Below are 27357 nucleotides of genomic sequence, written 5' to 3' on the forward strand. Positions count from 1 at the left end.
TCTCTCTACTCCTCTGCCCTAGATGATCCACCACTAATTGGGTGTTAAATCTATCTTGTTTCCTGACTGGAAATGGTACCTGGGTCTTGGGGTTCCACCTGCCTCTGTGACCCCTCCACCCAGGTATATAATGGGCACCTCAAATCTAACATCTAACATGAAATTCTCACTTTCCCCAAAACCTGCTTCCCACATCAACTTCCCTCAGGTGCTTGGGCCCAAGATCAGCACTAAATTCTTCACTCCCTCATGTCCAAGTCCACACAGGAACTCCCTTCTAAACACCACCAGTCTCCTCTCTCCTCCGCCAGCCATCCCAGTCGGGGGCCCTGGCAATCACTGCCCGGATGGCTGCCAACCTGCTCACTGCTGCCTCCATTCTTGCACCCATGTGACCCTCCCTACCCCAGCCACCACAGGGATCTTTCCAAATATCATGGGACCATGACACCTGCTTAAAGCTCTCCAGACCTCCTCACTACACTTATCATCAAAGGCAAGCCCCTGCATGGTCGCCCTCTCTGTCAGTCGCTCTCCCATGCCCACAGGTGCCCACACTGGTTTTTTGGTCCTGTGAGCCCTTTTCCCTTTTTCCTGCTGGGGATACTCTCCTCCAGATTCTGGCTTGGCTGCCCCCTTGCAGGATTCAGGTCTCACTTCAAATGTCCCTGTGCCAGCACCCCCGGTGTCCTCCACCCCATCACCCTCGCCCACCCTCCTGTGCACACTTCATAGTACCCAAGACTATATTCTCTATGCGTTCTTCCCAATTTAGCGTCAGCTCAGCGAGGACAAGGACTGGTGTCTTGTTTACTGCCAAATCCCCATTTTGAGGAAGGGCTAGGCACACACTCTCAGCAGTTGTTGACCAGGGGCTGTGTCAATTTATACACAGGCATGCCCACCCCCGCAAACAGATTCAAGCACTATTAAATGGAAATAGGCAACCACACAGATGTGGGCAGAAATACCTCCAGGCCACCTCTTGAAGCAGAGTAAACAGTCACAAAGACACCCAGGTGGGCGTCAGTCCTAGTCACTTCCCCATCTACATCTGCCCTCTACTTGAACCCAGTCTCAGGAGTGGTGGAGTGGGGGTCTGCGGCCTGGACAGGGAGGGGGGTCGATGGCCCACAGGCCTCAGGCAGCGCCTTCAGCTATGTCTGCAATTTCCTCTCCCCCTTCCTTCCCTCCTCCTTTCTGAGACTCCCGCCAAGAAGGCCTCCCCCTCACCCCAGCTCCAACGCCAGGGGTGGAAGCTATGGAGCAGGGAGGAGGGTACTGGGCAGAAAGAAAGAAGACCCCAGCTGCAACACTAATCACACATTGCATGCACACACCCCGAACCCAAATGGAGATGCATGTGTGTGTGTCCAGGCAGGTTTGGGGGGTGGGGGCATGCATTCTGCCACAGGGGTCTGTGAAGAGGAGCCCAGGAGCTCTTTTGCACAAGCAGAGGCCCCAGGCAGGGTTTGGGTCTGCAAGCCTGGCCCCAGCCTGGCTCAACAATCCAACAATCATTAACCCTGCGCGACCAGATCAGAGCTCGGCCAGCTGGACACACTCATGCCTGGGCCTCGGGAGGAGGGGCTGAGAGCCTCCTTCCTTCCAAGATGGTAGAGGGCCTAGAGGTGCTGGCGACCTCTGCCCAGGTCTGGGAAAGATCGGAGGAGGGGCAGTATTCCCTGGATGCGGGAGGGAGCTTGGTCTGCCTGAGACCCCTGAAAGAAGTTGGGGAGAGGGAAATGGTTTGGAGCCTTAGTGCTAGGGTCAAAGAGCTGTGGGTTCAAAACCTGACCACCTGGTGAGGTTCTTGGGCCTCTCCATGACTCTGCTTTCTTTATCTGCGAAGTGGAGATAATGACACTCGCGTTCTGGGTTGTTAGGAATAAATGCAGGACGTGTAAAGGGTTGAGCCCGCTGCTGGGCACCGAGGCAGAAAAGCGCGTTATTAATAACAGTGTTATTGTTGCTGTTAGTGGTGGCCCGGGGGCGGCCCCTGCCCGCGGCCTCCCCAGCGGCTTCCTGTGGGGGAGCCGACCGCCACCCCTCGGCGGCCGCGCGCTCCTCTCCCCTTCCTCTGCGGCGCCCTTCCTCCGCCTCCCGGGCCGCCCCGCCCCGCCCCTCCTCTTTCCTCCGAGGAAACTTTCCGCCGCTGGTCCATCGGCCGTGTCCGGCCCGCGCTGCCGTCGCTGGGACCGAGCCGGGCGGGGCGGCTGGGACCGGACCGGGCGGGACCGGCGGGCCCCGGGTGTATGCGGCCGCCGGGAGCCACGCCGGACCCGCCAGGGCCGGGCAGCCAGGAAACGGGCGCTGACGGTGAGTGAGTCGGGCCTCGGGCCCCCGGGCGAGATTCGGGAGGGCGGCCTCCCCTCCCCGGAGTCGTCACCAACCCGCATCCCGCCCCGGACGACGAAACCGGGCCTCTCGGGGACCCCACAGGTGGGCGGAGCCTCCTGCGGCTCTCCCGACTGCTCCCCAGGATGGAGGGGCGTCCGCGCCGGGAGGAAGGATTCCCCCTAACAGGACCCAGGTCTGCGACCAAGTTAGGGAGCCGCTTCCTCGGGGTGGAAAGGGCCGCTCCTCCGTGGAGAGGAGCTGCCTCAGGGGCCAGCGGGTCAGAGCCAGCTCTGGGCTGGGTTGAAGGGGAGGACTGACTTCGCTGACCTCGCAGGCTGACAGGGAAGCTGCCCCCGGAGCAGCATGGACGCCCCCCGAAGAGACATGGAGCTACTCAGCAACAGCCTGGCGGCCTACGCACACATCCGCGGTGAGGGCCAGGCGCCAGGGCCTTGGGGACAAGGGCGCTTCTGCGCCCCTATACCACCCAATCGCTCCCCACCTTCACGCCCCTGCCATTATAACCCTCTCCCAGCCTGTCACCTACTCCCTCCCCTCCCACCCTGATTTCCTGATGACTGTTCCCCGTCCTTCAAATCGGGGTTACCTCGGGGTTACCGTCCTTGCCCCAAACCCAGAGTCTTTCCAAGTTGAAATGACTCCTATAAGCCAAGGTCCTTCCATGACCTCTGCCCTCTGTCCCCCAGCTAACCCCGAGAGCTTTGGCCTCTACTTCGTGCTGGGCGTCTGCTTTGGCCTGCTGCTGACCCTCTGTCTACTGGTCATCAGCATCTCCTGCGCGCCCCGCGCGCGGCCCGGGGGTCCAGCTTCTCGCCGGGACCTCCGCAGCAGCACAGTAGAGCCTGAGGACGACGATGAGGATGATGACGACACGGTGACGCGACTGGGCCCCGATGACACGCTACCTGGCCCCGAGATGGCTACGGAGCCCGACGGACCCCTCAGCGTCAATGTTTTCACGTCTGCTGAGGAACTGGAGCGCGCGCAGCGGCTGGAGGAGCGCGAGCGGATCCTGCGCGAGATCTGGCGTACTGGGCAGCCTGACCTTCTGGGCACCGGCACCCTGGGGCCCAGCTCTACGGGCACCCTGGGCCGCATGCACTATTACTGACGCCTTACTCCGGTGCATGGCACTGAGTACTGGTCAGGCAACTGAGCCTAGAGCTGCCCTAGGACCTTTGGACTGCCTCACCCCCCTCAAATTCCCCTGGTGCTATTGGATATGGGCGCTACCTTCTGGGAGGCACCCTTCCCTGGGCCGGGTGGGAGGAAGATGCAAAGTCCCCACCTTGTCTCCTTAAGAAACGATGAAGAGGTGAAGTGACCAATGAAAGCTGCATTCTCAGTGACTCAGTCTCTCCCTCTGTTCCCTTGCTACTAGTGGTCCCCAGGACTGAGAGCCAAATCCACTCCTTTACCAGACTGTACCACCTCGGCACACCCCGCCAGACCGACATGCTTGTTCCCACTTCACAGATAGCAAAAAGAGTCACACACCCTTGCTCCACATTCCGCCAGGCGCACAAATAATATGCATTCCTTACCAGCGAACACCTGAGCACCTTGCCCTGGGCTCATGCATCACTGCAATCACATGCGAGGTCTGGGACCCTGACCTTGACGCTAAGGTGCTTTCAGCCCCAATATAACTGTGTGTGCTTGAGGGGGTGGAGTTCATGTCTAAACCGAGGGTGCATTCGAGTGGATAGGTGACTCTGGGAGGGGGGTGGGGTGGGGGGGTGGGGGAGGATGTCCGGCCCGGAGAGAAGAACTTCTCAGCCCAACCTCCATGCACAGCTGGATTCCGGAATCCCAGCCCTCAGGCAGAACCCAACCCACTCGGCCCCCTCTGCCCCCAGGTCTCGGGCTAGGGGTTGCCTTAGGTAGGAGATGCCTCCTTCCCCGCCCCCCACCATCCGGTGGATAAAAATAGCCGCGTGCGCGTTCAGGCCTTGGAAACCGTAATGGGAGCCACATGTCGGCCAGATGTGCCCGGGAGAGACCGCCAGGAATGCGGAGGGCCGCGAGAGCCCAAAGACCCCGCCCACCACCGAGGCCCCGCCCCCACACAAATCAGGCAGGATCCGCGTGGCGTGTCTGGGGCTGTTTACTTTCTTGAGTTTTTAAAAACTGTATACAAGGGCGGGGTGGCCCGAGCCGGATGTCCCCCCAGGTCCGGCCGTGGCGCCTCTCAGGCCCAACCTCAGTGCGTCTGCGTCTGCGCGTGTTTGAAGCCCTGCTTCGGCGACTTCGGTCTGCTCTGCATCAGCTGAACCTAGAGGGGAGAGGGAGTCAGGGCCGGCAGCGGTCACCACCCTCCCGCTGGGGTCTGCACCCCACTCACCTCTAGCAACCGGCGCTTCTCCCTCTCGCTCTTGAGCTCCTCCCAGATGTCAGTAATCTTCCCTCTGTGTACAGGAGGATCAGGTGAGGGGTCCTCAGACCCTTCCCTTCCTCCCCACACCGCCCAGCCCCTGTCCACTTACTCCAGCTGCAGCTCCAGCAGCCCCAGCAGCTCCCTTAGAGACCCCATCTCATCCTTTAGAGTCTTTACGTCCACTTCATCATTCTTGCTTTCGGAAGAGTTTTGCCTCACTAGGAAATGGGGGTTGGGAGTCTCTTGGTCTGGAGTTGGCTCTACAGTGTGTGGGGCTTGGGGGTCAGGGTCTATCCCTTTAAAGAGCACCTGCTCTTTGGGAGCCACCTCTTCTGTCAGAGGCATCTCCTCCTCTTTTGGGGTAGGCTCTTCTTTCGCAGGTGCCTCCTTGAGGAAGGTTTTGGCCTTCTCCAGGGTCTGGGGCTTCGTAATGGCAGGCATAGACTTGGATGCATCCTGGAGTGGGGAGCTATCCCCATGTTTCATCATACAAAGGCAACTCTCTGAGGAGTCAGGCTGCAGGGGGTACTTCTCTGACACAATAGCCTCCTCTTGGGATTGAGCCTCTGTGGCCACAAGGGATTTCGCCCTCTGCAAACTCTCCGGGGGAGAGAAGTGCTGGAATTTAGTATTATCTCCAGGGGAGGCTTCTTCAGAACACACCTGCTCTAGGGTCAAGCTCTTTTCTAGGGTACAGGCCTCATCCACAGAAAAGACCTTTTCTGGAGTGGAAACCTTGTCCAGAGTCCGGTTCTTCTTTGGAGTGGGGACCTTTTTGGAAGCCAGGATCTTCTCTGGGTTGGGGGCCTTATTCTCCAGAGTCAGGGTCTTCTCTGGAGTGGGGACTTTGTCAGGAGCTAGGATCTTCTCTGGGCTGGTGGGCTTATGTGGAGGCTGGATCTTCTCTGGGGTGGCAGTCTTCTCTAGAGCAGAAGTCCTATTCACAGAGAGGGGCTTTGCCGGGCGGGGCTCTTCCTCCTGTGGTGACGGGGTGAGATCTCAGCCAAAGGCTGGATGCTGTGAAGGGTTGAGTCTGGTTCCCCTTTGTCCAGGATCCTTCACTCTTGCACACCACACCTCTGGGGCCCAGCTCTGCCCAGTATCTCCAGACTCTCCCATGTCTCCAGCCCCTTACCTGATTGGATTTGGGACGCTGCCGGGAAACCTGGGTTTTGGAGTGCTTTCTGCCAGGTTGCCCAGGACCCCCACTGAGGAAGCCGTCCTTGGAACCTATCAGAGCAAAATCTCAGAGACCCAAGGCTCCTCTGAGCCCTGATCTCTCCCCATTTCTGTACCTCAGAGTACAGCCACCCTATCGCTGTCCACCAGGTGTCCCCTCCACTGGAGAAGGAAGCCCTTACCTGAGTCTCGGGAGGGGCGCTTCTGACTATCGCCAGTGGGTGTCCAAGATGTCCTGGAACACATCCCCATCAGGCCCTGGGATGCAGGTGGGAGGGACAGTCCCTCTGTACCTTTTTCCTTCCCCCAACCCCACGTGTTCCTTACTTGACTTTGCTGGGCCCGGGCGGAGCTGTCACCAGCTTCTTGACATTAGAGAGGGATGTTTTGGGCATCAACTTTCTTGGTTCCTTATTAAGAGCTGGGAGGAGAGAGCAGCGAAGCATGTGTTCATTGACTTGCCATCCATATGCTAGTCTGGCCCTGTCTGTGCTGTGTGCAGAGACTGTGGGCAGATGAGTCCCATCTGACTCTCAAGAAGGTGACCGCTCTAACCCCTTCTTCCTCCCTGAGTTCCAGACACATGTTCAACTGCCCTCTCAATATTCCCACTTGGGGGCAGGGGTAGTTTCTTGGTAGAGTGCTTGCCTGGCATATGGGAGGCCAAGGGTTCAATCCCCAGAACTGCAAAAAATAAAATAAAAAAATACATAAATATAAATAATTTTTTAAAAATCTGATTCGAAGAGCCACTGGCATCGCACACTTGACATCCAAAACCAAGCTCTTGCCTCCCACCTCAAAATCTGTTTCTTTCTCAGTGTTCCCAGTTTTACCCATTTACCCACTTGCTCATGAGGAAATGAAGAGTCATCTTTGACTCCTTTTTCTTTCTTTATGCTGCACATCCAAACCCTCAGCAGATCCTGTCTGCTCCACCATCAAAATACAACCTGAGGGCTGGGGTGGAGCTCAGTGGTGGAGCACTTGGTTCACGGGTACACAGCCTTGGGTTCAGTCCCCAGCCCCACAGAAAAACAAAACATCCTGAGTCTGATCACTCCTTACTACTTGGAGGTTAGTCATCCCCAAGGGCACCTGGCCCATCACTCAGCCTCCATCCCCTGCCCACCGTGAGCTCCTCCCACCATAGCTAGAATGGGCTTGAGGTCTACTGGGGAAACAGACATTAAGAAGTAGAAGTAAAATATTTCACATTCGAGAGTTATTGTTATTGACCAACAACAAGCAAAGGAACATACATTTTCCTGTTCTTTTTTGAGATGGTGCTCACTATGTTGCCCAGGCAGGCCTCAAACTCCTGGTGGGCTCAGGTAATCTTCCCACTTTAGCCTCCTAAGGAGCTGTACTAGACTATAGGCATGCACCACTGAGCCTGCCTCATAATTTTTTGTTTGTTTGTTTGTTTTAGAGAATTTTTTAAAAAATATTTATTTTTCAGTTTTCGGCAGACACAACACCTTTTGTTTGTATGTGGTGCTGAGGATCGAACCGGGCGGGCTACGGCTTGAGCCACATCCCCAGCCCCTTTTTGTTTGTTTTTTAAACACATTAAGGATTCAACCCAAGGGCATTCTGTCACTGAACCACAGTAGTAGCCCTTTTCAATTTTTTTTTTCCAAATTTTAATTTATTTTTTATTCTAATTTGTTACATGACAGCAGAATGCATGACAATCCATATTACACCTATAGAGCACAATTTTTCATATCTCTGGTTGTATAAGCCTTTTTAATTTTTAATATTATCATTTTATTTACTTATTTATTAGTACCAGGGATTGAACCCAGGGTGCTTAACCACTGAGACACCTCCCCAATCCTTTTCAGTTTTTATTTGAAACAGGGTCTCATTAAATTGCTTAGGGCCTCACTCAGTGCTGAGGCAGGGTTTCAATTGCAGTCCTCCAGCCTCAGCCTCCCTCACAGCTGAGATTATAGGCCTGTGCCACCATACCCAGCCCTTTTTCATTTTTAGACAAGCTCTCCCTAAGACACAGAGACTAGTCTTGGACTTGTGATCCTCCTACCTCTGCCTCCCATGTCATTGGGATTACAAGCATGTGCCACTACACCCAGCTTCACAACTATTTTTTTTGGTTTTAGGGGCTGAACCCAAGGGCACTTTACCACTGAGCTCCATCCACAGCCATTTTACTTTTTATTTTGTGACAAGGTCTCACTAATTGCTGAGACTGACCTCAAACTTGCAATCCTCTTGCCTTAGCCTGCAGAGTCACCGGGGGATTACAGGCATGTGCCTGCCACCACACCTAGCAGCTTCATTATTATTATTATTTTTTAATCTCTTTTTTGTAGTTATAGATGGACAGGATGCTTTTTTTATTTATTTTTTGTGGCGCTAAGGATCTAATCCAGTGCCTCACACATGCTAGGCAAGGACTCTGCCACTGTACTAAAGCCTCAGCGCTTCACAATTATTTTTAAAAAGGTATAATAGAAGCCAGGCGTGATGGCACATGCCTGTAATCCCAGTGGCTCCGGAGCCTGAGGCAGGAGGATCAAGAGTTCAAAGCCAGCCTGAGTAACTGTGAGGCAATAAGCAACTAGGAGACCCTGTCTCTAAATAAAATACAAAACAGGGCTGGGGATGTGGCTCAGTGTTCAAGTGCCCCTGAGTTCAATCTCCAGCACCTTGCCCGCCCTCCAAAAAAAAAAAAAAAAAAAAAAAAAAAAAAGAAAAAGAAAAAAGAACTACATAATTAGAAATGAAAAAAAGGAGGGTGCTCTACTGACCCAATTGGTTAGTGTGCAGCACTTACACAAACTTGCAAAAAAGGCTGTAACTGTAGATTGTCACTTTGTCACTGAGATTAAAAGATTTTATAAAAGAATACTATAAGCAACTTCACACAAATAATTGGAAAACTCAGATTAAATGGATAATTTTACAAATACAACTTTTTAAAACTGACTTTAAGAGCTGGACATAGTGGCACATGCCTATAATTCCAACTATGCAGGAGGCTGTAACAGGAGGATCCCAAGTTGAAGATAAGCCTTAGCTAAGTATGGAGACCTTGTCCCAAAATAAGAAACTAAAAGGACTGGGGCTGTATCTTAGTAGTAAAGCATCTCTTGGTTCAATTCCCAATATCACAAAAAAGAAAAAAAAAAAAAAAAAAACTGAGGGTCCTAGCATGCAGGAGCCCCTGGGTTCAATCCCTGGCACCACATAAAAATAAAAAAATAGAATAAAGGTATTGTGACCATCTACAACCAAAAAAAAAAAAAATTAAAAAAGCTTATTGCCAAACTAATTCAAGAATTTTTTTGCCTGCCTATTCTAAAACTTTTAAAGAAATTTAAGAAATAATTTAAAATCTTCCCATAATGTTAAAAAAAGAAAAAAAAAAACAAGTCCATATGAATTTACAGGCAAGTTTTATCACCTTTTAAGGAAAGATTCCTCTCTTATATGATCTACCAGAAAACTAAAGCAAAATCAGGGTGCAGCTTGGTGGTAGGGTGCCCAATCTGGAGATTGAATCCAGGGGAGCTTAACCACTGAGCCAAATTCTCAGCATTTTTTATTTTATTTTATTTTATTTTTTTGAGACAGGGTCTTGCTAAATTGCTTAGGACCTAAGTTACTGAAGCTGATCTTGAACTTGCAATCCTCCTGCCTCAGCCTCCCAAGTCACTGGGATTATAGGTCTGTACCACCATCTATGACTGGCCTAAATACTAAGATCTTAAAACAAATTGAGAAAGTATTTCAACGGTATATGAAAAGATAAGAAACCATGACTTGTTAAAACAAATTAAAAAAAAAAAAAAAAAAAGGGCTGGGGATGTGGCTCAAGCGGTAGCGCGCTCGCCTGGAATGCGAGCGGCCCGGGTTCGATCCTCAGCACCACATACAAACAAAGATGTTGTGTCCGCCAAAAACTAAAAAATAAATATTAAAAAAAAGAAACCATTACTAAGTTGGATTTATTCTAAGAATGCAAGGGGATTCTATAGCCAGACACTATTGGTAGCACACACCTGTAATCCCAGTGGTTTGGGAGGCCAAGGCAGGAGAATTGCAAGTTCAAAGCCAGCCTCAGTAACTTTACAAGGGGATGATACAGCTCAGTCGTTAAGTGCCCCTGGGTTTAATTCCACTACCAAATAAATAAATAAAAAATATAAAATTTTTTTTTACAAATGTCATTCACCATGTTGACCATTGAAAGATTATAGGAGAAATCACACATAATAATTTTTCAAAAATCAGTAAGTAATTTGGGAAAATTCAACATCCATTTTTCCTTCCCAGTGCTAGGGTTATAATCCAGGGTGTCACACATGCTGGGCAAATTCTCTACCATTGAGCTGCATCCTCAGACCTCAACACCCTTTTTCTTTTCCAATATTCATTTTTTTATTATAATTGTTTTTAGTTGCAGTTGGACACAATACCTTTGTTTTATTTTTATTTATTTTTATGCAGTGCTGAGGATCGAACCCAGCACCTAAGATGCATGTGCTAGGCAAGTGCTCTACCTCTGAGCCCTAACCCAAGCCCCTCAAATGCATTCTTGATAAAAAAAAATTGTATGTATGGCTGGGTGTGGTGGCATATGCCAGTAATCCCAGCAGCTCAGAGTACTAAGGCAGAAGGACCTCAAGTTCAAGGCCAGCCTTGGCAATTTGGAGAGACCCTATCTCAAAATAAAAAATGGCTGGAGATATACAGTAGGTAAAGCACCCCAGTTCCATCCCTAGCCCTGGGGTGGGGGGAATCAACAGATAAATTATTGGAAATCAGAGTTCAGCATCATGGCTGGTTATAAAGTCAATATACAAAAATCAAGCCAGCCAGGTATAGCTACTCAGGAGGCTGAGGCAGGAGGATTGCAAGTTTGAGGACAGCCTCAGCAACTTTGCAAGACCCTCAGAAACTTAGAGAGACCCTGTTTCAAAAAAATAAAAAGGGCTGGGAATGTAGCTCTGGGGTAAAGTGCCCTTGGGCTCAATTCCCAGTACCAAATCAAACCAAACATCAAGGCTTTTCTATATTCCTGCAATAAAGAGAAGAATATCTAGCTTTTTAAAAGATAACAGTAAAATCTCAAGAGTACATAGGAGTATATAGGAATAAACCTTATAAAAACAGCAAGCTATTCACATGCAAAAAATAATAAATGCTAGAACAAGTGATTGGCCATATAGGAAAAAGTAAAATTGGATCACTTAAATCAATGCTACATGGATAAAATCACTTAAATATAAAGAGCAACACTTACAAAGTTTAAGAAAAGGCAGATGAATTTTTCATCTTAGAACAGGGATGGATTTACTTTTTCTTTTTGTCTGGGACTGGGGTTTGAAACCAAGGTCTCACCCATGCTGGGCAAGCCCTATAGTACTGAGTTGTATCTCCAGCCCAGGGAAGGATTTTCTTTTTTATACTGGGAACCTGGAGATTTATCTCAGGGGGCACTTTACCACTGAGCTACATCCGCCCTTTTTTATTTTAATTTTGAAGAAGGGTCTTGCTAAGTTGTTAAGGTCTCACTAAATGGTCAAGGCTGACCTCAAACTTGCAAATCTCTTGCCTCAGCCTCCCAAGTTGCTGGAGTTACAGGCATGTGCCCTTACCTGGCAAGATTAATATGTGTGACTACATTAACATTAAGAACTTATGGGGGGGTTGGGCTGGGGTTGTGGCTCAGCGGTAGAGTGCTCACCTAGCACGTGCAAGGCCCTGGGTTCGATCCTCAGCACCACATAAAAATAAATAAAGATATTGTGTCCAACCAAAAAAAAAAAAAAAAAAAAAAAGAACTTATGGGGGGGCACTGGGAATATAGTTCTGTGGAAGAGCACTTGTCTATATGCTATATGCACAAAGCCCTGGTTTCAATCCTAGCATCACAAATGCTGCTGCTGTTGATAATAGTAGTATTGCTCGTCATAATAATAACAATAATGAAGAATTAGGTTCGTAAACATTTTGTAGAAAATAAAGGCAAGCCACAAACTGAGATAAAAACACTGTCAATATATATACCATAAAGAATTGATATTCAGAATACGTAAAGAACCCTTACACATTATTAAATGTGTAACAAGGAAATGCAAATCCAGTTCATAATGAGATACTACTTTGACTTACCAGATTCACAAAAATAATAAAATATTATAACACCAAAGTGTGGAAGAGGATGAAGATCCACAGGATCTTTCATACTGATTGATGGTGGAGTGTTAAAGAAAATTGAAAATTAATTTGGTTTTATCTCATAAAAGTTTAAATTCATAGGGGCTGGGGATGTGGCTTAGTGGCAGAGCACTTACTTGAGGCCCTGGGTTCAATCCCAGTCACCTCAAAAGCTGAACCTTTACTCACCATAAAATCTAACAATCTCCCTTTTTTTAATATTTATTTTTGATTTGTACACAATACCTTTATTTTGTTTATTTTTATGTGGTGCTGAGGATCCAACCCAGGGCCTCACACATGCCAGGCAAGCACTCTACCGCTGAGCCACAACCCTAACCCTAACAATCTTATTCCTAAGAGTATACCTGAGAGAAACTTTTTTTTGGGGAGGTACCTGGGATTGAACCCAGGGGCATTTAACTACTGAGCAACATCCCCAGCTCTTTTTTATATTTTATTTAGAGACAGGGCCTTACCAAGTTGCTCAGGGCCTTGCTAAATTGCTGAGGCTGGCTTTGAACTTGAGATCCTCCTGTCATAGCCTCCCAAGCCACTGGAATTAAAGGCATGCACCACCACACCCAGCCTCAGAGAAACTATCTTATCTGTAAACCATAAGATGGGCAAAAGAATGTTCATGGCAGCACCATTTGTAATAGTTTTTTAAAAAACTAGAAATAGGGGCTGGGTAGATATAGCTCAGTTGGTAGAATGCTTGCCTCGCATGCACAAGGCTCTGGGCTCAATCCCTAGCACCACACACACACACACACACACAAAAAGCTAGAAACAACTAAAACATTCAACATCAGGAAACCAGATACATAAACTGTGACAAATTCCCTGCAAAGAATATTATACATTATAGAAAATGTACATCTAGACTGGAGTTGTGGCTTAGTGTTGTGGCTCAATGGTAGCATGCGTGAGGCATGAGTTCAATCCCCAGCACCACATAAATAAAATAAAATAAAATAAAGTTATTGTGCTCATCTACAACTAAAAAAATTTAAAAAAAAGAAAGAAAATTCCAATCTACACACAACATGGATGAATATTAGAAACAATGTTAATTGAAAACACTCAAGTCACTGGGCACAACGGCACATGCCTATAATCCCAGAAACTAGGGAGGCTGAAGAAGGAGGATCACCAGTTCAAGGCCAGCCTTACCAATTTAGTGAGGCCCTAAACAACTGAGTGAGACCCTATCTAAAAATTAAAAAAAAGAAAAAGAAAAAAGAAAAAAAGCTGGGGCTGTGTTCAGTGTCAGAGCACTTGTCTAGCATTTGTGAGGCACTGGGATGATTCTCAGCACTACATATAATTAAGTGAATAAAAATGGAGGCCCATAAACAGCTAGGAAAAAAAAAAAGGGAGGCTGGAGATGTAGCTTAGTGATAGAGCACTCCTGGGTTCAGTCCCTAGTAAGAAACAAAATAAAACAAAAAACACACCAAGTCCCAGGGAACTATCAACATATGCTACCATTTTTTAAACACTTTTTTGTAGTTGCATATGGACAGCATACCTTTATTTTATTTATTTTTTAAAATGCAGTGCTTAGGCTCGAACCCAGGGCCTTACATATGCTAGGCAAGCACTCTGCCACTAAGCAGCACCCCCAGCTCCATGCTACCATTTTTATAAAGCTCAAAAAGAAGCAAAAAGAAATTTACTTTTAGACATATTACTTATTATGAAACCTTAAAAACTCAAGAGAATCACAAACATAAAATTCAAGATAGTGGTTACCTCTGGGGTGGGAAAAAATGGTAGAATAGGAAGGAGAAGAAACACACTAACTTATTGGCGATGTTTTACTGCCTGGGCTAGTGTGTGGGGTGCTCATTATTAAGTTTTATAACACACATGTCAAATATTATACTTCAAAGACAAAAAGACACACTCCTGCACTCGTACAGATCCACACAGAGCTATTCACTGACACACCTAAAAGACTCATGAACAGAGTCTCATGGACTCAAAACACATATAGGGTCCATTCTTGGAGACTGTGATTACCACATTCTCAAGATTCAAAGAGAAACACTGACACACTAACATAAATAAACTGACCCACACATCGACTCACATACATTCCTACCAGGCCTTTGACCTACAGGGGAGAAAGTTCCTCCCTCGGGGGTACACTGGGTCATTGGGAGACTGCACATTGAATACTGGGCCTCTGGATTTGGATTGATAGCTGTCCCAGAGCACATGCCCCAATCCCAGACTCCTCAGGCACCTACCTGATTCCTGAGAGATCACTGTCCGTGGGATCAGCTTCTTGATCTAGACAGAGCAGCATCAGAATCAAAGAGGAGCCCCACCAGTCTATTCCACTCTCATTTGGGGTAACCATCCAGTTGGGCTCAGGAAGTGTCACACCCTTTAGCTGTTTTTCAGGAAGCTTCATGCCCCTCTGTGTCCACTGAGTGCCATGACCCCCAGCTTTGTCAAAATAGTTTGCCTCCTGCCACCTGGGTGTCCAGCTCTGTACTCACTGGGGGTGGTGGGAGGACGAAGTTGTCTGGGAAAAGGCCTCTTCTGCCTTCACACTCTCCTTCCCACCAGCCCTTATCTTCTGTGTTCTGAGAAAGAAACAGCATGGCGGGAAGATGAACACCCACCTCCCCGCCCCCCAGGCTCCTTTCCTGGGTCTCAATGTCCCCTTCCCTGAGACCTCCCCTCCCCGTTCCTCTCACACCTTCTTCAGTACTTTCACCATGTCCCCCTTTCGCAGTGCCAATTCATCTGGGGCCTCAGGATGGTAGTCAAACAGGACCCTGCAGATCTCAGGATGAAAGACTGAGGGAAGGTCAGTTCGCTGTAGCCAACCCTCCCCCCCTCAGTCAGCAGCTCCCTCCTCCATCAGCCTAGGAGGTTCCCCCTCCCCCAAGTCAGAGTGGCTTGGAGAGGGGGGCTCTGGCTGGGAGCTCACCTGTCTGCAGGTATTCTGGAGAGCTGTTACAGGCCAGGCTGTTCAGCTGGTGGGGTCAGAGGGGCAGAAGATGATGAGCCTCCTGCCCTTCCAAGAGGAACCCACCACCTCTGTGCACATTCTGAGCAAATTTACCTTGGGAGGCTGCTGGGATCCAGGGCTGATGGAAGACATGTCTGGGTTGCCAAGGCCTGGTGGGGGACAATAAAGTTAGGAGGGTGAGAATTCAGTTAGGTCAGGGGAAGGGACCAAAGGGATTACAGGGTCAGGATATGTGGATCACAGGCTCATGCCACCAGGAGGGTCATTGGAGATTGCAGTCTGATCACAGGGTCGAGATCTCACTTGGGGGCCCACTGTCCAGCAACTCCACAAAGTTGGATGGGAAGGCTCCCAGCTGCCCGTTCTTCTTCCCCAGCCACCAGCCGTCCTCAATCTGGGGAGTGGGGGAGGATGCAGGGGTTCTGCCAAGTGTCTCTAGAAATCTTACACCTCCATTCAGCCGGAGGACCTGCTCCTGCCCCTGCTCCCTTACTTTTCCATCTCTGCGCCCCTCATCATTCCCATGGCCCTCACCCTCACTTCACTCAAATTTCCTCACTCTTGCCCCATCGTCTCTCCCAAACCCTCTTATCTCATTCCCTCACCTCCTTTATCATTTCGACAATCTCCCCAGCTTGCAGCTTCAGCTCGTCTGCCTGCTCCGGGCTGTAGTTGAAGTTCACTTTGCACCATCTTTGAGGGCCCCGAGATTTGGCGGGGTGACCTGGTTCGGACGCGAAGAGGTTAGCCTGAGCAGGGTGCCCCAGTAAGCTGAGCTGGGGGGCGGATCACACGCACAACGTTTAGTATCTTCTGGCCCCGCCCTCAGGTGGAGTATTGTCCTTGGAACCAATCACAGGCCACAAATCGGCCCTACGGCCCCTCCCAGAGCCACGCCCGCCTCCACGCTGCGCCGGCAGCTCGCGCCCACCCGCCCGGAGCTCACCTCCGCTGCGCGCGCAGCGCGGTCTCCGGGTCTCCCCGGCGTCCCGCATAGCCACTGGAATCTCCTGAGGATGAGGGCTGGCTTTAAGCTCCCGGGCGGCAAACACCGACAACCCCGCCCCAGCCCGCTCCCGACCCGGCCTCACCTGCACCAGGCGCTTGGGGAAGAGGCCACAATGGCCCCTCAGCTCTCCCAGCAACCAGCCCCTTCCTGGCCCCTCGCGCACCTGCCGGACGATGTCCCCGGGGGCCAAACTCAGCTCATCCTCCTTCTGCGCGTGGTATTCAGCCAGGACCAGAACCTCTGCGGATGCAGGACCGGATCGGGGCGCGGCTCAGAAAAGCCTCAAGGAAGATAAACTGGCCCGGGCGGGCGCACCCCCAAGCGAGTCCAAGGCTCGGGGTAGAGGTCAAGCGGTAGAATGGGGGTGATGTAGGCGTGCAACGTCCCCCTTAGGTTGTACAGAAGGCCACCCAAACCCTCCGCACATACCCATGGCTTCCAGGGCTCCCAGAGCCTAGCCCGTCCCGAAGGCGGCCGAGTACTGGCAGAGTGGGACGGGCTGCGAGACTGGAGCCTTGGAGGCGGAGACACGAGCCGTAGGTCGGGCTCCAGATGCGGAGTGGGCGTGGGAGGGGGCGGCCTGGCTCAGCTGGTTCGGCCCCTACCCTGTAAGGACTCCAGGGTCTCTAGACTGCTGATGGGTCACAGCTCCTCCCGCTCTTCCCCGGCCACGCGAATTCTAGTCCTTCTCCTAGCTTTGACCGGGAAACTCCCACCCAGCATTTACACAGCCTTCTCAGGGCCAAACTCTACGGGCTCCCAAGCTTTTAGCTGCAGGGTAAAAGGTGGGGAGAGGCACATGCCCAGGGTGGAGCCCGCCAGCGGAAGGCTCCACCGGGCTTAGAGCGGTCGCTCTAAACTGAACCTGGATGAAGGAGAGGCTGCTCCAGTCTGGAAAGCCTATTTATTGCTCGCCTATTTCAAACCTCCGCCTTCCTGCAAGGTGCACTCTTCCCCCCCCACCCCCTATGGAAGGAGAGCAGAAGATCCCATGCTTCGGGCTCTATTTGAGCCCAAATACTCCCTTGAGGGAAGACAAGAACATCTTTTATTAAGCATACAATCAAGCCCAGAGCCGAATGTAAAGGTTTGGGCCCACCTATAAACCAGCCCCTGAATTCTGCCCCACCGGGGAAACGTAAGTCCTTGTTCGTGACACATCCATTTCCCCAGATATAAAAACCGAACACCCGAGAAACGCCGTGGGGAACGTAGAAATCAAGCTTTAAAGGATAGAAACTGACTCCTTCAGGAGGAAGAAGGGGACCCAGAGTTGGTATCCAAATGAGTGTCCTGCTCCTGTTATACATTTTAGATTTTCTTTGTTCTCCTGACCGCCCCTGCATTGCCCCTTCCTCTCCTCATCCCACGAACGTGACCCGTGGGCCAAAAGGTGAGAGGCAAACGGGTGGGGGATGGGCCAGACAGCGGAGATCCTGGCAGGAAGGCGATAACTCAGGAGACGCAATTAGCAGGTCCTATAACTCCCCGCAGGGAGGTACAATTCCTGGGGCAGGTTAAGGTAAGCCACTGGTTGGAGCTGCAGGAGGAAAGGGCTTTGGATATTCAACATCTGATTTCCTTTCAACACTATAATGGGGGGAAAAATCTGGTTCTTCGGGTGCACAAGGCAAAACCACTGGGGTGGGAATATGGAGTTACTACTGGGTGGAGAAATGTCAGAGTCCCCGAAAGGGGAGGGGCTGAGTCACAATCTGGGTCCAGCCCCAACAGGCTTCTTTTTTCTTTCAGGTTTGCTGAAACTCTTGTGGGAGGTTATCTACCACCCCCAGGAACACACAGGCAACAATGAACACAGTCCACGCACATCTGCCACTTCATTTATTGTTTTTATTTGCAGGAGGAGTTGAAACAAATTTTAAGGGTGTTTTTAATTTTTCCCCTAAACATGAATCATTCAAGTAAAACCAACTTAACCATAGAAATGTAGCAAAGTAAGGGGAAAGTAGCACAACAACCCAAGAGGCAAAGGTTGGGGGGATGAGGAGGGTGCAGTCCGCATATAACATATGCACAAATGCCATATGATTCACCTGCTCAGGACCGCCTCCCCAGAAGGCAAGAACAAGGACCCATTTTAAGAGGATGTTTTCCCCCCAAATATCTGAGAATGTTTCAACTTAAAGCTTAAGGTTAAAAAAAAAAAAAAAAAACAAAAAAACAAAAAACACACAACCCCACAAACCACCCAGCCATAACCACCTTCCTTAATCGATCATAGGAGTTTCTTTTCATTTTATAAAAAGATTAATAAAAAATATTGAAAAAATTATTTTCTCATCTTATATTTGTAAAGATAATAGAATTCCGAAGTTTCTTAGAAAACAGACCAGAAACTGCCCTCCAGTTTCCACCCGTTGCTGAGGACCAGCAGGACTAGAAAGTTTGGAATACTGGAGCTGCTGGTGGAAAATGGGAAGCCCAGCCCAGCCCAGAAGAAATCAGAAAATATAGGAGCAAGGGTGCATGGGGAGTGGTTTAGAAGCAACTCCATGTGATACATGGCTGCGCAGAAAAGGGGAACACAAGGTGGTCAGAAAGGCCTTAAACTCCTCCTTGACATACAAAACAGGTTTTTACAAAGATCCAAGCAGTTTGGTCCCAAACTGAGGTGAACACTTCAATGTTTATTCACATGCTTTGTTTTCTCTTTTTAAGAATCAAAAGTTGCCCAAATTAAATCTTTCTGCTAATATTACTACATATGCCTTAAAAAAAAAAAAAAAAGAAAAGAAAAAAAGAAAAAGACTTTTAAAATCAGGACGAGGGAGAAGAGATTGCAAATCATCAAATTAGTCCTCTCAGCTCCAAATGAAATCAAATTAAGAACAAAACTGTTGGGTTTCTAATAGGGAACAAACCAAAATCCAAGCATTGCTCTCCCTCCCGAACCCAGCCCCACCCTACACACCAACAACAAATGAAACACAGCTAGAGCCCAATGTGTTGTGTTCTGCTCCAGAGCTGGGCCTGACCCCAGGGCTCTGGAGGCCTCCTCTGTCCAGTGGGACGCTGCGCCAGGGATACTTTCTGCTGTAGGAGGATTCTTCACGGCTGGTGAGGTGGGGTGGGATTTTCAGAATCTTCACGGCTCCTCTATCTAGCTCCTCACCAGCCCTCTTCCCAGCGCCTCTCTCCCCTGGGCAAGGGCTCCTGTCAGAAGTGGCCCTACTCAGTTGTGGGCTGTAAATTGTCCTTTTCTTCTCGGTTCTCTGTCCCACTCTCATCATCTTCAATTTCCCCTTCCTCCCCACTGAACTTGTCATGGGCCCATTTGGGGCTGGTACTGGATTTCCGGAACATGAACCGGCCCCGACCCCGGGGGAAGGCTCCTCGGCCCCGGCCCCGGCTCACCCACTTGTCACTGCCTTCACCTTCACGGTCATCATGCTGAAAGAAAAGAGAACTGCCATCAGCACCAGAGCTCTTGCCTCTGCACCCACCCAATACAAACCCAGTCTTTTCATCCTTTTCTTCCCGACCCACTGCTTCAAAAATGACACTTCTTCAGATCCAAGAGAATGCCAGTGGGGTGCCTTAGGAATTCTCTCTGAGGCAGTTTGAACACTATAATGACGACAACCATGACAAAACCTTCACCAAGCACTGAAGATGCTGACATGCGTTATCTACTTAATCCTCACATCCATCTACCCTATCACTATCACACCTCCACTATGCAATGAGACAACAGGCTTAGAACTGTAACTTTATTATGTAGAGTTATGTAGTACACCATCTCTAAAAGATTGAGTCTAAAGTCAATCATACCAAAATGTGAAATGTTGTCAGAACTAATTGTTAGCTAAGAAAGGAAGCACTTAGCATGAGCAAGGCCCTGGGCTTAACTGGTTGACAAATAAAACATTCTGAGGGCTGAGGCTGTAGCTCAGTGGCAGAGCACTTGCCTAGCACATGTGAGGCACTGGGTTTAGCACCACATAAAAATAAATAAAATAAAGGCATGCTTAATTAAAAAAAAAAAAAAAATCTGAAACCAGAAGTTGTTACTTTATTTGCTCTATCACTTCCAAGAGTCTATTCATAGGGCCTGATGTCTCTGAAGGTCAGCTCAGCTAAAGCACCAACCTATTCTGTCCACAGATGTTTGTGCACCCCACTTCAGTGGCTGAAAATGCTCTTGCAGGTGGTATACAGGGAAGAGGGATTTCATATGACTTTTACTCTTTCCCCCTACAACACAATTTAGCACTTATCCTAGGTAATTGAACATTTCCCTAGAAATAGATTCAAAAGTCTTTTCGACTAGGCTCCACTTTGAGGATCCTAGCAGTCCTAGAAATGTGAATGGCCATGCACAGCCATCCACACAAAAACTGATTTCCAAGCTGTGTAACTGACAGGGCAGGGTCATGCCAGCCATTCTGATGGGTGATAGAGATCCAACTGCAAATTTCCCTTGGTTACAATACTAAGTCATACTACTTGGATGTGGGCCTGGTGAGACAGAGGAAGGTCAAGAGAGCTCACTCACTGTCAGATAACACTGCCTAGCAAGGGCCCAACATGAGAGAGGCCCAGAAGAATAAGGAAATATAACCAACAGCTTAGATGAGAGAAGCCCCCATGGCATTTCATTTTGGAGACAGATTCTTTTCCTCAAAGAGATCATGAACTGTCTTTTCTGTCAATCTTGCACTGCAGAGTGACAGAAGCTAGGGGTGACTGAGCAGTAAAGAAAAATTCACAGACTAAAAAAAAGCAAGAGCAACAATGCTTGCTTATCCTGGAATCCATAAACATCTATAATAAACCCTATGGAAACCAGGACTGACTGACCTCTCTAGAGAACAGCCATGTAGTTTAGCACTACTGTGTTCTATGCCACTGGACACATTTAATCCCAAGGTTACAGACCAACAAGGGCCTAGGAATCAGCTACTCTGTTTGTCAAAGCCCTCTGGCCTTTCATGGTTAGCCTCAGATACCTACCAAGTAATACTTCTTGCTTTTGGGTGTGTACTCTGGATCCCATTCCTCTTCTCGGTTTCTCTTTTGAAAATCATTGTTACTGTTGTTGTTATTGTTACCAGAGTAGCTGCCTCTACCCCAGCCTCTCCCTCTGGCTCGAAATTGCTGTGGCAATAAACAGAGGGGAAAGAACAAAGGTTCAAGTCAGGAATAAATTCCTGTACTCTATTCAAATACTACTGGCACAGAACAGACAGCTATCCTCCAGTCATGAGTGTGGTTCAACTGGTTTCTGGCCATTCCCTCTGCACATTCCAAGCCTATAGCCCAGAGCTCCCAGAAACAGAAGGATCCAAAGTAAGTGGGGAACTTCTGAAATGGGAAGCTATGGGGCTTGCTGACTGGTTATGAACAGCAATACTAAATGGAAAGCATGAGGAATCAGGTATGAAAACGAAAGAATCTGGGGTCTATAAACTGGACTGCTTCTATCAGAGACACAAAACTGGTGTTCTGAAGAAACCTATTCAGAACTAGTGGGAGTCAGAGGCTCAGAGAAGGGGAAGGTCTTACAAAGGTTCCTCGAGCTCTGCCACCGCCTCTTTCACTTGGACCCACAAAGTCCTTGGTCCCCAGTCTTGATTTGTCAAAGCCTGTGGCACTCTCCTCTCGTTCCTCTGCCTCCTCAGGGTACTCTTCCGCTTTGTAGGAGTGAGATGACTGGGAGGAGGAGGAGGAAGACCTGGACCGGTCTCGTGCTCTCCGGTGCTTCCTATCAAGAGAAGAATTAGGAAATTGACAGACTCTGGTCTTAAAAGCCTCATGGATGAGAAGCAAAAGACAATCAAGGTGGATCTGTGACAAAGGACCTAAAGATGAATGGCTGTAAAGAACCAGCTCACCTACCTATCCAGGAAGTCTGCAGGATTCTGTCAGTCATATTCAGTAACATACCTATGTCTAAGTCTGTGATCAACATGTAACATACAGAAGGAACAAAACAGCCACAGCCTCTGGGTAGGCAGTCTAAGATACACATGAATCACAGAGAAGGAAACTGCTGGGTGTGGTGGTGCATGTCTGCAATTCTTATGACTTAGGGGTCGAGAAGTTGAGGCAGGAGGATCCCAAGTTTGAGGTTAGTCTCAGCAACTCAGTTAAAAATTGAGAAAGGAAAAAAAAAAAAAAAAGAGGAGGGAAGGAGACTGGTGATGTAGCTCAGTGGTAAAGCACCCCTTGGTTCAATTCCTAGTACCACTAAAAAAATAGAAATGAAAGTCAGCATTACAGAGCCATGTATATCTGGTACTGTGCAAGAGGCTTCCTATACTACTACCTGTTGATGCTTTTTGTCACTTCTAGTTATAGGAACACTAGTACTTGTCTCAAGTGGTGGCTCTAAAGATGAAATAAACAAGGTATCTAAACACTACATTAACATAGCAAGAATTCAATAGAGGCAATATCATTCAGTATCCCCTCATCTTCATACAGGAGACAAGTGACAGAGCTGAGCAGAGCCTGGATTCAAACCTAGCTCTCATTAATTATATGTCCAATTCCATATAACTACCTCCCACTGAGCTCAAACAGGTGTGCTTATATTAAGCCTAGGATCTGGAGGAATTCTTCCCAGAGTTATTTCCTTTCCCTTCCCTTCATCTGGGGGAAATTATAGACCAGGGCAAATTAGCTTAATACGATGAGTCACTGTCTATATACTAGAGGTTGGTGCCAGCCCTGCCAGCTGGTAGTAGAGAGGGTAGCAAATACCTCTAAGGTGGCAAAAAGGTCAAACTCTGAGAACAAAGGAAGACTTCAAGAAAGAAGTTAGCCGATTGTCAGAAGCCCAATACTATCTGCTCTTTCCTCAGTCCTCCATTATACAAAGCAGCTTGTCCTTCCCTGGTCTTTCTCGCTTACACTTACAAGGAGAAACCCAGGCTATTATCATAGAATTCTTAGGATTTGAATGTGTAACTATGACTCCACTAAAAATAATGTTGTTTCAAAAATTTTCCAAAATAACTCATAAAAGGCCCCAACTTTTGAGTCCTAGAAGGCTCTTATTTGAAACCTGGACAAGGCATTCTTCAGTTATATAAGAAATATTTTTTTGTTAAGCTGCAGGGTGATATGGTATGACTTAGCTTATCATTTTCCCCTTGCTCCAAACCACAGAATACTATGGTTCCAAAGCCTTGTTCAAGGGCACACTGCACGTGAAAAAGAATAATGTGTCCCAGGGAGAGAAATCAGAATTGGTTCACTAGACCCCAACCCTGACACTTGTGGGCAGTGCTAAGGACTGCTGTGTACCACTTCCTGTCCCTGCTCCTTTATCTACAGGGAGCCCTGAAAGCTGGTAGGGCTCCTAACACAAATAACTGGGGAACACAAGACAAAGTGGAACCAAAGATCTGAGTTGTGATGTCAGCTGATATTTGTTTGATCCTAGACAAATCTGATCTTAGCTTAGGTTGTGTCTTTCAAAGAACCAAATGGGCACTACACCAACTATTCAACTTATCTCAAAGAGCTGTTAGCAGGAAATGGGTTTTTAAAAGTGCTTGCTAGTTCAAGTTCATAAACAGCAGGAAAGTTACTTTTTGTGGGAAGGTGAAGGGCTGCCACACCTCCTTTTATTTTTGTGGTACTGGGAATTGAACCCAGGGATGCTCTACCACTGAGCTACATCTCCATTCCCCATGTATTTTATGTCTTGAGACTGGGTCTCACTAAGTTGCTGAGGCTGAATTTGAACTTGAAATCCTCCTGCCTCAGTTTCCCAATACTCTGAGATCACAGGTGTATGCCACTGTGCCCAGCAACTCTGCTCCTTTTAATGAGACATGGTCTAGAAAGCTTAGAACTCTCAAAAATGTAAATAGAGGGCTGGGGTGTAGCTCAGTGGTAGTATGCTTGCACAAGGCCCTGGATTTTATCCCTAGCATTACCAAAGAAAAAGAAAAAGAAAAAAAAAAAAAAAAAGAAGAAGAAGAAAAAAGAAAGAAAAAAATGTCAATAGAAACGTCAGGACCTTGGTATGAATGTTACGTTACAAAGTTCAACAATGCCAACTTTGTTTAAGACATATTTGGAACACCTTTCTGGGAACCATCCATAGACTAGTTTAAAAGACATTTAAGATCAACAATCCTGTCCTATCTAGTTTCACTGATTCTTTAACTAATGTTATTACTTGACAATTACTCTGAGCCATTTCTAAAACACACCCACTTCATTAAAATGTGCAGTGAGAAAGAACATGTTTAAAACAACTGCCAAAAGAATTCCCCAATGATTTTCCACACCATCCCTATAGGCAGATTAACAGGTTAATTCCTCTCACAAAGCCTTCATTGGAGAAGGATCACATCACTTTCATGTAGAAGTTCTGGTTTCAAGATATGGATGAAAGAACTGCTTAAGCTGTACTAATTTCTAACCCCAAACTCCTTTAGCTCAAAGAGGTTGGGTATAAACAGCCCAAAGTGGGCAGAGAAGAGAATCTGTTCAAGGGTCTGACTGGGGATAATGGGCTTCACGTACTTTTGCTTCTTTGATCCTTTATGAGTTTTCTCTGTTTTCTCAGTTGATCTTTCCCTGGAGTGGCTTGAGTCCCGGGAATCCACTGATTCTCTTGATTTACCTCGCTTAAGATCTCTCTCCTTATGTTTTTTACGACGCTCAATATCAAGGCGGAGATCAACAGGATCATCTTTGTATTTTCCCTCAGCCTGCCAAGAGAAGTCAGAATGAAGGTTTTTGGGATTCAGGACTGCCAACTTAACCACCCTCAAATGTGGTTTCTATTCCAATGGAGGTGTGCACAGGAAGCACCAGAAATGTAAGGCACCTCACCCAATCCAATCTTTTAAAACAATAAGGGTGGTAGCCTTTTAAAAATGTTATTTATGGATCTCATTGTTTCCTCTATGGCCCAGTAAAGACTTTGCCTAGTCTGCAAGTTGAGAAGGCAAAATCAGCTCTGGAAGGTTATTAGGCTGGTTCAGGCTTAGTCACCACTAACAGTAGAAATGCTTACCCCCCACCCACACACACCCCCAGTAGTAGCCACCATGGTTTATCCTCTATGTGAAACTACCTCTGGGTACTAAGAACAAAGACAATGGGAGTTGTCAGCATCCTTCCAAAATGCTGAGTTATATTGAGAAATTTCTCTAGAGGTAACAGCAAAAACTATAATGGAGAATTCATAAAATGGTGACAGCAGGTCAAAGTTTATTTAAAACAAAAAGTTTTTTGCTAAAGTATCAGAAAGTTTAACCATCAGGGTAGGCTGTGTGTGTGTGTGTGTGTGTACATATATATATATATATATATATATATGTATGTATAGTGTGTGAGTCCAGCAGCAGCAGCAGCAATAATAGCACAAAGATCCAGAGCATCACAGTAATGGCTTTCAACAATTCTTGGGAAATCAGCAAGGACAAAGATGTAAGATGGTTGTAGGGACATCATACACTAAGATTTGTCTCATGGAAGTAAATCCTCCCAAAGGAAAAGAAATGAGCAGTTCCTCTATATTAACATTTGCAAAACACTAAACTTTTTGATGAAATAATATTTAACTTTAATTAACAGCAGGAGTGTTATGGATGTAGGTTTACTGTTTTGTCACTTTGTTTCTGAGAGGAAATGGGATCTCTGTAGCCTCCAAAGACAAGCCAAAGGAGAGACAGCATCTTTAAGGAGCTGTCTTTTTGAAGCATGGAGGACGAGGTTTCCTTTGATGTCTCAGTTAGTGCCAAGCTGACTGGTACTTGGAGAAAGAGAGAAGGGGGTGGGAGAGAGAGGGGAAAAAAAAAAAACCAAAACAACACTACAAGAGTGCCTCTCAACACATTCAACTAGTAAGACAACTCTGACTGGAAACTCAATCAGTATTTTTTTAAAATAAGTTCTGGCAGCATCTGAAATTTTAATCAATCATCTCTCATTTTAAATTTCAACTACAGATGTGAATGAAGGTCAGTAAATATCAAGATTAAAAAAAAAACTTGATCTAGATATTTCACAGTAAAAGACTACATACAAATTTTAACCTTAGTAACAGTGTTACAAGCACATCATTGCAAATGTAGCTGGGCTATCAACTTAATGTTTTGCTTTAAATTAACAGTAACTGACAGATGATATGGTACAATGTTAGGAAAAAAAACTGGACCAGTTGTTGAAAACAATCTACTAAGTTAAGATATGAATATTTTACTCTCCTCTGACATGCATGTCTTTCTGAAATCATGGTTGGAAATAGTGCATGTAGACAGTTGATTTGATAATACTTACAAGCAGAAAAATATCACAAAAAGTTTCTTCTCTCATCATGGGCACTTGTTCCAAAACGCCTCTCTTTTTTTTCTCAAGCTCACCTCAACAGACTCTGGGGTCATTTACCATATTCTAACCACTTCACAAAGGTTGTTGATACATTTAATAAAAATTAACCCTTTGTAGTTCATTTTTAGAATTATGCCCATCCTTAAAAGAAAAACACAAACTTAAGTAGAGAGTAATTTAAACAAACACATTTCTGTCAAGTTCATGCCCAACGCACTCATTTTGTTGGAATTACTGATCAAAGCAACAGTTCACCTTGTAGCCAGGTTCCCGGGGACTTTTCATTTCGTCATGAGCCAAACCATGTTTTCTGAATGTACTGGGGGAAATGTCTATCCTCCTAAAATTGAAAACACAAAAACAGTACACTATAGTGTGAATATAGTACTGATAATCTAGTTCCTAAATTGGACAATGAATTCACAGACATTCCTCTGTATTATTGTTTCATAACTTACATATGTATTTGTGCATGTGCTGGTGAGGGTTCTGGGGACTGAACTCAGAGCACTTTACAACTGAGCCACATCCAAGCCCCACTATGTTCTTTATATTCTTCCATAGGGAGGTATAAGCAAAGACTCATAAAGTTTCAAGTAAAACTCTTTTAAGAAATCAACTTTCTTCTTCTCTCCCAGTAGTGTGACAGTATAGAAAGCAGACTCACCTGTAGCCTTCCCTATAAATCTCATCTACAAACCACCTGTGTTAACCTTAAAAAGTAGTTTTCATGATCCAAAATATAAGACTATTGTACAAATGTGGTCCCCTCCTAACTACTGAGTTGTCAACCAGAAGAATTACAGATAAGGCTGACTTTGTTTCCAAACAAAGTCTCTATTCGCTGAACAGATTCCCACAACCAAATGGGACTTCTTTCAACCTGCTGAGCTTATTTTTCCAAAAGAATCAATAGGTAAATACATA

The 27357-nt window shown here is 47.1% G+C and overlaps 3 protein-coding genes across 4 annotated transcripts in view; 1 reads left to right on the plus strand and 2 right to left on the minus strand.

Moving 5' to 3' along the window:
• Positions 1 to 2230: 2230 nt before the first annotated feature.
• Eva1b (eva-1 homolog B) lies at positions 2231 to 3710 on the plus strand. Of its 2 annotated transcripts, none has more exons than XM_076862959.2 (3): positions 2231 to 2319; positions 2675 to 2770; positions 3048 to 3710. In XM_076862959.2, exons 2-3 carry the CDS (start codon positions 2704 to 2706, stop codon positions 3470 to 3472), a joined length of 492 nt encoding a protein of 163 aa, XP_076719074.1. In that variant the 5' UTR covers positions 2231 to 2319; positions 2675 to 2703; the 3' UTR covers positions 3473 to 3710. The 2 variants fall into 2 exon arrangements, with proteins under 2 accessions (XP_076719074.1, XP_076719075.1); XM_076862960.1 differs by lacking the exon at positions 2231 to 2319 and adding an exon at positions 2444 to 2533.
• An 854-nt stretch (positions 3711 to 4564) lies between these two features.
• Sh3d21 (SH3 domain containing 21) lies at positions 4565 to 16576 on the minus strand. The gene is made up of 16 exons (XM_076862618.1): positions 16540 to 16576; positions 16193 to 16350; positions 16048 to 16111; positions 15707 to 15825; positions 15405 to 15495; positions 15195 to 15250; positions 15060 to 15105; positions 14826 to 14926; positions 14623 to 14709; positions 14368 to 14410; positions 6245 to 6338; positions 6100 to 6152; positions 5874 to 5968; positions 4848 to 5716; positions 4706 to 4769; positions 4565 to 4636 (listed from the first exon to the last, which is right to left on the minus strand). The coding sequence occupies exons 1-16, from the start codon at positions 16541 to 16543 to the stop codon at positions 4565 to 4567; spliced, it is 2016 nt and encodes a 671-aa protein (XP_076718733.1). The 5' UTR covers positions 16544 to 16576.
• Positions 16577 to 17941: 1365 nt separating this feature from the next.
• The window catches only part of Thrap3 (thyroid hormone receptor associated protein 3), a 56722-nt gene continuing 47306 nt past the window's right edge, over positions 17942 to 27357 (minus strand). Inside the window, exons 8-12 of the mRNA XM_076860744.2 lie at positions 26686 to 26770; positions 24616 to 24803; positions 21637 to 21835; positions 21085 to 21228; positions 17942 to 19521 (exon numbers count right to left, since the gene is read on the minus strand). Coding sequence (XP_076716859.1) covers positions 19300 to 19521; positions 21085 to 21228; positions 21637 to 21835; positions 24616 to 24803; positions 26686 to 26770 — 838 coding nt within the window. The 3' untranslated portion in view covers positions 17942 to 19299. The remainder of the gene's footprint in view (positions 19522 to 21084; positions 21229 to 21636; positions 21836 to 24615; positions 24804 to 26685; positions 26771 to 27357) is intronic.

This window comes from Callospermophilus lateralis, chromosome 7 (assembly GCF_048772815.1).
Source record: "Callospermophilus lateralis isolate mCalLat2 chromosome 7, mCalLat2.hap1, whole genome shotgun sequence".
In the NCBI taxonomy this organism is placed as follows: Eukaryota; Metazoa; Chordata; class Mammalia; order Rodentia; family Sciuridae; genus Callospermophilus; species Callospermophilus lateralis.

Excerpts from the sequence above, each read along its gene's own strand:
- Sh3d21 (XM_076862618.1), bottom strand. Across the intron at positions 15,106-15,194 it reads GATCCCAGCAGCCTCCCAAG|CTGAACAGCCTGGCCTGTAA; the intron begins GTAAATTTGCTC and ends TGACCCCACCAG. Across the intron at positions 14,710-14,825 it reads TGGTGAAAGTACTGAAGAAG|AACACAGAAGATAAGGGCTG; the intron begins GTGTGAGAGGAA and ends TTTCTTTCTCAG.
- Eva1b (XM_076862959.2), top strand. The coding sequence starts at position 2,704 with ATGGACGCCCCCCGAAGAGACATGGAGCTACTCAGCAACAGCCTGGCG. Across the intron at positions 2,771-3,047 it reads GGCCTACGCACACATCCGCG|CTAACCCCGAGAGCTTTGGC; the intron begins GTGAGGGCCAGG and ends TCTGTCCCCCAG.